Source organism: Brassica oleracea, chromosome C6 (genome assembly GCF_000695525.1).
Source record: "Brassica oleracea var. oleracea cultivar TO1000 chromosome C6, BOL, whole genome shotgun sequence".
Classification (NCBI taxonomy): Eukaryota; Viridiplantae; Streptophyta; class Magnoliopsida; order Brassicales; family Brassicaceae; genus Brassica; species Brassica oleracea.
The window spans coordinates 7509914-7520901 of NC_027753.1; the positions used below are offsets into that span (position 1 = coordinate 7509914).

General features: G+C 29.9%; 1 protein-coding gene across 2 annotated transcripts; it reads left to right on the forward strand.

Moving 5' to 3' along the window:
• Positions 1-2920: 2920 nt before the first annotated feature.
• Positions 2921-6406, forward strand: LOC106296475 (probable E3 ubiquitin-protein ligase HIP1). 2 transcript variants are annotated; one of them, XM_013732611.1, is made up of 8 exons: positions 2921-3090; positions 3305-3405; positions 3593-3683; positions 4188-4836; positions 4921-5273; positions 5369-5473; positions 5801-5971; positions 6056-6406. In XM_013732611.1, exons 3-8 carry the CDS (start codon positions 3657-3659, stop codon positions 6200-6202), a joined length of 1452 nt encoding a protein of 483 aa, XP_013588065.1. In that variant the 5' UTR covers positions 2921-3090; positions 3305-3405; positions 3593-3656; the 3' UTR covers positions 6203-6406. The 2 variants fall into 2 exon arrangements, with proteins under 2 accessions (XP_013588065.1, XP_013588066.1); XM_013732612.1 differs by lacking the exon at positions 3593-3683.
• The last annotated feature ends 4582 nt before the right edge of the window (positions 6407-10988 follow it).

The window sequence follows — 10988 nt, forward strand, 5'->3', positions numbered from 1 at the left end:
AAATAGAAGGTATATTATCATTGATCATATAACATTAAGGGTTAATAAATTTTACATAGAAAACCGAAAACGTCATATAATTTGGAACATAAAAATTTCTATAAAACGAATTATATCAAAAACACGGAAAGAGTACTTCACAGTAAATGAATTAGGTTATCTCTTGTTTTTTTTTTCTAAAATTTGGAGGGTTATCTCTTGTTGTGCCCACAGATTAAATTATACTCCAAAAAGAATCTAAGAATTTAAATAACCATCATCATCATCACTAAACTGTATTTAATTGTTTAGTTACGACCATATATAACGTTGAATCCAAAAAGCTCTTTTACACCGGATATTAGATTAACGAAAAGAAAGAAAAAGTTCCAAAAAGCGTACATCTGGGCTGGACTTAATACCATATTATAATTTATAACCGGGTTAATCCCTTGATAATCCAAAGTGTTAATCATTTGGGAGGTTTCGGATCATGCAGCTTCTCTTGCAGATACAAGATGATTTATATTAAATAAATAATCTAAGCAAACATCAGAATTACGTGTCTTTGTTTCTGAATCCACATAAAAGATGTCCCGTTGTAATGCAACCACAAGTTCGATGAAACTATTATGTCTAAGAGAGATTTTGCCTTGTTGAAAATAACGCGAATGGACTTTTTTCACACGTTATCGATAAACATAGGAGAAGTATTTCCAAAGCTTTTCACTTTTTTTTTTTAATCATCTAAACATAAAACAGTTTACATGTTCAGATTCTAGCCACAACTACTGCTCGTCAAACTCCTCATCAGTCATCATCCTCACCTATCCCCGTCGGCTCGGTGGAGCACAAGCTGGCGAAAATTGACGGAGAGTAGTCTCGTCTTTTTACAACACCCACGTACCACTTTGCATGCAAACAAATAATAATTTCCATTAGTCCTAGCATATCAAATAATGAAACAACTACGTACGCGTATAAGTGGACATTAATAAAATGGAAAAATCATAAAAAAAACTTGCATGTCAAATAGATAAATTAAGGAGTAATTAATATTTTCACGTCTCTGGAAAGGTGATTGCATATTTGCATGCGTTATATATTGATCGGGGCGGAGTTACGTAGGCGACAACGGAGTGAGAGGCAGAGCCATATCCCTTCTGTAAAAGCATTTTAAACCCTCTTTTATATCTTTCTCTAAATCTATTTTAAAAATATGTTTTGCTGTAACGTATGCTTTTATACTGGAGTTCTTCTAGTTTTTAGGAAAAAAATATAAACGAACTTTTTACCAAAAAAAAAAAATATAAACGAACTTTATTGTAGAAACCTACATTTGAGCAAAACCTATTTCTATAATATTTTTTTATGTTTTATAAGAAAATACAAAAATGGGTTGAAAGATGGTAGAAGAAAAACACAGAACATATCAAGTTAGAGGTTTCAGCCACATTATTTACCAACTTTTAGGCCACCTTTCCAAAAAAAAATTGTAGTTGACTGTCTAGAATATCATCATTTTAAATTCCATCGGCTCACAGAGCATTTTTTGCATATAGGCCCACAATACTCTTTTGTCAAGCCCACAGTGGATCTTTCCGCATTTTAACTTTTTGATGCTAGTCAAGTTTCCGCGCTCATCATTTGTCTATCTTCTATGAATCGAATATTTTTAGGATTATGGAAGAAATAATATGTTTTTATATAGGATTATAGTCAAGTTTCCGCCCTCATCATAATTACGCGTTGTTGTACGTATTTGGTGAAGCTGTTATTTTGTTTGTTATAGATTTGGACCTGGTCAAGCTGTTATGTTAATTATTGTTATTAAACAAATATTTCACTAATTTGTAAGAAGCAGTTTTTCTAGCATTTGTAGTATTAATTTATGTGTATAATTACGTTTTAAGTATTTACGTACGTTTCTTTTTAAAGGCGGTTTCTCTTTTATTTCTTAACATCTTGCAATATTATTTTGTGTAAAAAGTTCGAACTAAGTTTATAACGCCCGACCGCCCACGGCTAATGGACCGTCCATGCCCGCTCTCTCGGCCCGCGGGCCCCATCCCATCCGACGGTCGGTCCGTTAATTTTCCAAGGTCCGAAAGTCTTGTTTACTCACCATGCAATCACCACATGACATTTCCCCGTGCTTTGGCCTCACTCACTCGCACGCTATCGTAAATCACTTCCCGATAGGTCACCTATCCTTTCATTACTCCAGTCCAAGCACGCTTACAGTAATAGCAACGTATTTGAGTTTTATAAGTTTCTTGGACAAGATGTGGTTGTATATTAGTTTAGATTATTCACAAATCAGCTAGTGTAAGCCATAAATTGTAAATTAATGTTTGGGGCATAATTAGCTGGTTCAACAAAGAAAAGCACATGGAGACACTTCCCAAAAGCTTTGTGTTTAGAGAAGCCAAACAATTAAATAACTTGGCTCAAAATCTATCCAACGCAGAAAGATAAACTCGTATATATTTCTTACAAACTATTATTAACACGTCACCAGAAACGCAATTTATTTATTTTGATGGGAGTAAGCAATCATATAATTAAGGATCATTTTATGGAAACAAAATCATGAATAATTAATTAAACTTGACTAATAAATGAATTTTAATTCATGCTTGGCATGCTTCAGCAAATAAGCTCTAGCGAAGACTTAAAAAAAAACTGATTGTAAGATAACAAATTTCTACTAATTAAAAGGTCAATAATAAATAACTATTAAGATGATATTACCAAAAACGATTATCATTTATGCAAGACTAGCATCGGCTACTTAATTACATATACGGCGACGTTTAGGTCTATAATTAATTAGGGCACTTTCTATTTTTTTAATTAAGAGTTTAAAAACAATAAGCTGCAAAAATGAGAAACCAATAAAAAATGAAGGAAAAAAAGAGAAACCAATGAAAAAATAGAAGAGAAAAATGGGAAAAGATAAAATGCGAAATAAAAACCTTTCAATCGACACAGTGCGGAGAAGAAGTTTAGAATCAAGGAAGAAACCGACGTCCCTCTCTCTCTCTCTCTCTCGCCTCCTCTTTGGATCTCTCTCTCTGTGTCTCTCTCTCCCTGATTTAACATAATCAGGTAATTATCATCTTTAATCATCATGATAATCGGCTTCTGAAGCTTTTTGTTTTTTGTAATTCAAATCATTATTTATTTTGGTGTGTTTTCTTTTTTAATTTTATGTTTTGTTGCTCGATAAATTGCATTGTTCTGGGTTTTGTGATTTTAATCTGTTTTGATGATCATCTAAGAAGATTGTTGATTATCTACCCCTTTATTACATGTTTTGCAGGGAGTTTTCGGTTTCGGATTATTACAAGTCTTTTTGTCTTGTCTTAGCTCTGTTGCAGCCCCCTTTGAAATCTCCGAAGCTTTATCCTTTTATCTTTCAAGGTCTGTTTTTTTTCCCTCTCTCTAATATTGCATTAAAATGATTGTTCTGATTTTTTTGTTAGGCATGGTGGTGGTGGGTTGTTTCATCTTTTCTTTTTTTTTTCTTATTATTTTGTGAAAGCTTCAATTTTTTTTTCTTTTTTGGCATTTGAAGAATTTATTCGTAACTTGGTTTTTATTTATGCAGCTAAAAGTGTTGTTTTATTTTCATGAGCATGATCTTGTTATTACCCTGAGTTTGAGAATGCACAATGCAATCTTCCCAGAACATGTGCTTTGTATGTTTTAGTTCCCCTATCAGAAAAAGTTGACATATACAGCTTACAAAGATGTTATATAGCTTAGTTTCTAAGTGTCAGCTGGTGTAATTATGTGCATTTATTGTTAAATGAAAGCTTTGATATTTTTATTTATTTTTTGGCATTTGAAGAACTTGTTCTTAGTTTCTGAACTTGGTTTTATTTCTGCAGCTAAAAAAGTTTTACTTTAATTTTCATGAAAATGATCTTGGCTTTAACCCTGAGTTTTGAGAATGCACAATGCAATCTTCCCTGAACATGTGCTTTGTATGTTTTAATTCCCATATCAGAAGTTGACATATACAGCTTAGGAAGATGTTATATAGCTTAGTAAGTATCAGCTTCAGAGAAGGTGTGGTGTAATTATATTGCATTTATTGATGTCAAAAAAACCTCGATTTCTTACTCAGTTTATACTTTGTTGTGTCATCATTATTATGTTTGCTGATGTTTCCTTTTTATATAACTCAAAAAACCTATCAGAGGGCTTATGCAGCAAGCGAAATGGGACAAAGAAATAGATCAGTCGATTTAGAAATGGAGCAGCAGCAGCACCACCAATCTCAAGCCTCTCTCCAGCCAGGACCTTGCCTCCTTGTAGGCAGCTTTCCACAACCTGCCATGGTTGCAAACGTTCCTAATTCTCTTCAAGACAACTCGGCAATGTTCTATGGTCTTCCTCAGTACCATCATCATCATCATCATCAGCCTCCTCCCACCAACTACTATGCTCCCTATGTGGCATTTCAGGCTCCCCCAAGTCAGTTACCATCTTCTAGCAGTCACGGAGTAAGTTCTGATCATTTTATGGATCACACCCCAGGGGCATATAAAAGAAAGAACGCTGAAGGTCCTCAGTACTTAAGTACTTTAGCAGCACCATTCAATAATGCACCTGAGACAGTAGCTCCATTTGGAGGCGCAAGGAGCAGGCCAGGAGCTGTTACAATGAACCCTGTTCTTCCTCCTCCTCCTCCTCCTCCTCCTCCTCCTCATGCTCCAAACGGCTTCGTTCAAGGGAACTATGCTGGTCATCATCCTTACCCACCTCCTGGCTCAATATGGTATGATCAACACCTTGGCAGACCTGATGGTTCACCTTCGTTTTGGCCCCATACACCTTACATGCAAGGTACCTACCAACCAACCCATGGTCTCTTTTTAAAGTTTTTGAACTTTGTAATCTTATACATCTATCTTTGAATGTTGTTTTTAGGTAGTAACATTGTCGCTGGTTCCTTAGAGTCTAGTAGAAGAAACCCTGCACCATTCATGTTTCCTTCTCCATTAAACCCAAGGGACCATTACTATAGTCATCAACATCACCCGGCACCTCCTCCTGTACAAGGAGTGAGAGGTCAGAGCGCCACATTATACCCTCCCATGGCTTCTTCAGCCTCGTACAGAGTCCCTTTTGGGAACTTTGCTCCTCAGAACACAATCAATAACGGTCCAGAGATGGGTCCAGTTCAACCAACAGGGTTTCGGATATACCAGCATCCTCCACCTTTAGCAGCTCTTAGACAACACCGTGGAGGAGTTCCTCGGCTTAGAGTGATGCCTGATGATGTATAAACTTCTTGCCTCATTTGTTCTTTCCCCATCTTCTTGACTCTCGTTGTTGCTCAAGATTTTGTGTCTTGTGGTTCTCTCAATGTGTGTAGGAAGCTGCTATATTGGAGTTTGGAGACTTCCTTGGCGGTTCTGGAAATAACCACATTGATCATCATCGAGATATGCGTTTAGACATAGAGGAAATGTCTTATGAGGTGAGTCAATCGTTAGGAATGTTCAAGAATAGGCAGCAATTAGGCGCTTTATAGGGGACTATCGATTAGGCAGGTGACTAAACCGATTTTTTGAATGACTAAACCGATTTTTTAAAAGATTAGGTGCAGCCTAGGCCGATTTATAGAACAATGATCATTAGTCTTTAGTTTTTACTGATGTTACTGTCAGAGTTATGTATTTAGCCACATGTCTTTTTATATTCCCCCGCTGAGAAGTGGCTTTAGCATGACTTTGAGAAGCCACAGTGAAGTTTTCTGCGATCACAGTATTGTTGAAATTGATTTGATAACCCGTTGGTCTGACAGGAGCTTCTTGCCTTGAGTGAGCGGATTGGGACTGTGAACACTGGTTTGCCAGAGGAAGATGTTAAGAACCATCTAAAAACAAGAACATGTTCTGTAATCAACCTTGCAGAAGAGTCATCCTCGTCTCCACAAACAAAAGATAGAGAAACTGAGCCTTGCACCATATGTCAGGTAACAAATTATAGCCAAAGATCAAAGAAGCTTTTAAATGTGCTTTGCGTTTTAAGAGTTCTCTTAATTTGTTTTTATTTACAGGAAAGCTTCAAGAACGAAGAAAAGATTGCTACTTTGGATTGTGGGCACGAGTATCATGCGGAATGCTTGGAGAAATGGCTGATTGTGAAGAACGTTTGCCCAATCTGTAAATCAGAAGCATTGGTCATGGAGAAGAGAAAAGTATAATAGGAAGAAGAAGAGAATGACTTCTTTTAATCTAATGGGTTTATTATTATATATATATTTATATAAAAAAGGAAACTTACATGAAGAGAAGAAAACTGAGTTTGGTTTTTATTTTTCAGCTCCATAAGGATTCTGTAAATTTGTACATTCTTTTGTTTGTGCACATATAACAAATATGTGAATGGTCAAAAACTTTCTTTTTTATTTGGTTTCTTGGCTAAGTAATACTGAGAAAATGTACATGCTAATTTGTTTTTCTAGGTTGTTTCATTCTTTTATGTTTTCTTGTTCCAAATGTATAGGGTGTTATTATGTGTTAACCTAAGACTATTTTCAATATTTTTCTATAAAATAGAATTTTTTTTATAAAACATGTGAAATCTACTCTAATTTATTGTATCTAAAGTAGTATTTTTTTTTTAATTTAAATCTTTTTCGCCAAATCATATATTATGAAGCTCAAATTGGCATTACAAAAGTGTTAGCCTAGTCAACCCTAATTCTTCACACTTTGAGTAAATAAAACCTAACTTAATCTAATGAAGAGATAAGATTGAGTGCTACAGATGAAAGTTATTTATTCACTCGAATCTATACTATTAAAACAATTGCCTTACTAAGATTCTACCTTTGATTTTTAACTTATTTAAAATGATATGCCATTGCATTTAATTCTAATATAAATATTATTTATTTAAAATAGACAACTGAATATTTTCTATATTCATGGTAAATAACCTTTCCATTTTTTTTATAAATGATAAGAATTCTAATTTCTATGCAATCTCTACCTACTAGGATTCTGCCATTGATTTTCAACTTATTTACAATGGTATGCCATTACATTTAATTCTAATATAAATATTATTTATTTAAAATAGACAACTGAATATTTCCTATATTTATGGTAAATAATCTTTCCATGATTTTGTAAATGATAAGAATTCTAATTTCTATGCAATCTATACTTTTTATTTAATTTAAACATTTAATACTCTAAACGTTGGTGGTTATATTAGAATAAGTTTTATCTGATATATTTTAATATTAAATGTAATTCTTTTCTAAATTGATGTTACATAAATTTCCTTAATATTAAAATATAATTTTCTTCAAATAAGATTTTTTTTTTGATTTTAGTGTATATACATTAATTAAACTTTTGAAATTTGACACTTATATGAGTTTTAATATATTATTTGGTGTATATAAAATATGTTCCATAGAATTTAAATGTGTTTTAGATCTAATTTTAATAAATCTTATCAAAATATATTAACTTTTAAGAAAATATAAAGATAATTTCATTGTGAATATAAAACAAATAAATTAAGTACTATATAAAATATACATATATATAAATTATTAATTAATAATTTTAATGGAGCCATATATTTACATAGTATTTTTTGAAAAAATATTATCTTGTTATTTTGTCGTTTTGTCGTTTTGTGTCATATTTTGAACTGGTTCTATTTGGAATTGGAAAAATTTATTAATTTACGGTGTTTATTAATTTATGGAGTATTAATTTATATAGTTTCTAATGTATTATAAAACATATAAAATGTTTAGGTAACTTGAATTTTATAAAACAATTATGTAATCAATCATATTTTATTGTTTCCATTTATAACTAAACAAATTTATTTTAAATTATATTATATGTATTGATGCAAAATATTGTGCAATATAAAACGTGAAAATATTTTATTTATTTATTATATTTTGAGAAACGTTATTAGATACTCCTTTCGTTCTATATATAATTTTTTTTAAAAAATTAATGTTTTAATATATAAAGATGTTTTATATATTTTAGGTAAATTGTAGTTTGATCAAAATTGTGTATCCAATCATAATTTACGGTCTACTTTGTAATTAGTTGAATAATATTTAATTTATAGATTTAATGATACTTTTAATGTAAAATGTAATTTTATTAAATTAAATTAAATTACTATGACATTGTCTCTTCTTTCTCTATATAGATCTATATAGATTTAACACATTGAATCTATTCAATAAATTTTAATTTACATAGTAATTCAACATCTTTTTCAACAACCCCATTATACATACTCAACTATTGAATTTTATTTTTAACAATTCCATTGTAAATAGAGTTTATAAATAGTCAATATGCCTTACTATCTTTGGAGTGTTGGCATGAGAGGTTAGTTGACAGAATTGATACTTGTGTGAATTTTCTGAGTACCACAAGTATTGCGTGCATTTGTATTTATTTTGGTTGATATAGATTTTCTTATATCTAAACTTTTTCAAATAATTGAATGTTCTTTTATAGACCTAAGTTGATTCAACTGCATGGTTCAAATTGTAGGAATTCAAAAAGTTATAGATTACTTCACACTAACACACCATCATTCAAGGAATCAAAAGATGAATGATGTATCTCCACTGAGATTTATATTTCATGAACATCAACACTAACTTTAAAATAAAGATACGCATCCTAAAATATATGATTTCGGGATGGCTCAGCTACTTAGTAGGGAAACTAGAGACCATACATATATTATTAACACAGAGATCTTCAATGTATGTATCAAAACATCACCTTTCATTTGAACACAAAGTTACTATTAGTTTGCATAAAGTTCAACATCATTAAAAATGTTGAATGTTTTCAACACAATATAATCAACATCATCAATTTTCATTATCCAACATGCTCATTTTAGTTATTCAACTGTTGAATCTTTTATTTAACGTTTCTATTAAAATGGATTTATACTATACTTTTAACTTTTACGACAAGTAACTATATTTAGAGTAAAACCATTCCTAATGGTTTCAAGCTTTAAGACTCTTTTTCACCTTTTGAAACTTGGAAAATTGCCAAAAAATACAATAATCATAATTCCATTTTTATGTTTACCTTAACCAATTTTACCCTTACTTTTAAAAAGAAAAAAATATATTGATAACCCTAGGTATAACTAATATAGACTTAGAGTTAGAGTTGAGGGGTGGACTACGGTTTTTGAAATGTGGAATTTAGGATTCTAACAAATACATACATAAATATTAAAAAAAAAGTAGTTTCAAAATTAACTTTTGAATTTCAAAAAAAAAATTGAAAATTGTTTTTTTTTGAAAAACACAATTCAAACAAAAATTATGAAAAAAATTGAATTTGAAAAAATATAATTCAAAAACATAAAAATTCTATTTTTTATTTATTTAAATAATTATGTATTATATATATAAAGAGAGAAAGGGCATAAGAGTCTTTTGCCTCTTAATAAAGAAGATATTTTTGAAAATGTCTCTTTAGTGCTGGTAAACTTGAATAAAGTTACCAACAATGTTGTAAACATTAAAATTCCTCTTTATTAATATATAAAGTTATTAATTTACAAAAAAAATTCCCTTTTTAGATTTTTCTATTTTAAAATATATTTTTCCTAAAATAAGATTTTTTTTTATTTTAGTGTATATACATTATTTAAAATTTTGAAATTCGACACTTATATTAGTTTTAATATATTATTTGGTGTATATAAAATATGTTCCATAGAATTTAAATGTGTTTTAGATCGAATTTTAATAAATCTCATCAAAATATATTAACTTTTAAGAAAATATAAAGACAATTTCATTGCGAAAAAAAAAATATAAGTACTTCTATAAAATGTACATACATGTAAATTATAAATTTATAATTTTAATGGGACCATATATTTCCATTGGATTTTTTGAAAAAAATATTATCTCATTTTTTTATCGTTTTGTGTTATATTTTAAACCGGTTCAACTTGGAATCGAAGAAATTTATTAATTTACGGTGTTTAATAATTTATCGAGTATTAATTTATATAGTTTCTACTGTATTATGGAACTTATAAAATGTTTAGGTAACTTGAATTTTATAAAACAATTATGTAATTAATCATATTTTATTGTTTCCATTTATAAAAAACAAATTAATTTTAAATTATATTATATATATTGATGTGAAATATTGTGAAATATAAAACGTGAAAATATATTTTTTGCTTATTATATTTTGAGAAATGTTATTAGATACTCCTTCCGTTATATATATAATATTTTTATAAAAATTAATGTTTTAATATATAAAGATATTGTATATTTTTTAGGTAGACTGTAGTTTGATCAAAATTGTGTATCCAATCATAATTTACGGTCTACTTTGTAATTAGTTGAATAGTCTTTAATTTATAGATTTAATGATACTTTTAATGTAAAATGTAAATTTATTAAATTAAATTAAATTACTATGACATTGTCTCTTCTTTCTCTATATAGATTCAACACATTGAATCTATTCAATAAATTTTAATTTACATAGTAATTCAACATATTTTTCAACAACCCCATTATACCTACTAAACTATTGAATTTTATTTTTAACAATTCCATCGTAAATAAAGTTTATAAATAGTCAATATGCCTTACTATTTTTGGAGTGTCGAAAAAGAATTGAGACTAATATGCGTTCAATATTTGGAGTGTTGGCATGAGAGGTTAGTTGACAGAATTGATACTTGTGTGAATTTTCTGAGTACCACAAGTATTGCGTGCATTTGTATTTATTTTGGTTGATATAGATTTTCTTATATCTAAACTTTTTCAAATAATTGAATGTTCTTTTATAGACCTAAGTTGATTCAATTGCATGGTTCAAATTGTAAGAATTCAAAAAGTTATAGATTACTTCACACTGACACACCATCATTCAAGTAATCAAAAGATGAATGTTGTATCTCCACTGAGATTTATATTTCATGAACATCAA

Coding starts and splice junctions, on each gene's coding strand:
- LOC106296475 (XM_013732611.1), top strand. CDS start 3,657: ATGCAATCTTCCCAGAACATGTGCTTT. Junction 4,837..4,920: donor CCATACACCTTACATGCAAG/GTACCTACCAAC, acceptor TGTTGTTTTTAG/GTAGTAACATTGTCGCTGGT. Junction 5,474..5,800: donor TAGAGGAAATGTCTTATGAG/GTGAGTCAATCG, acceptor TTGGTCTGACAG/GAGCTTCTTGCCTTGAGTGA.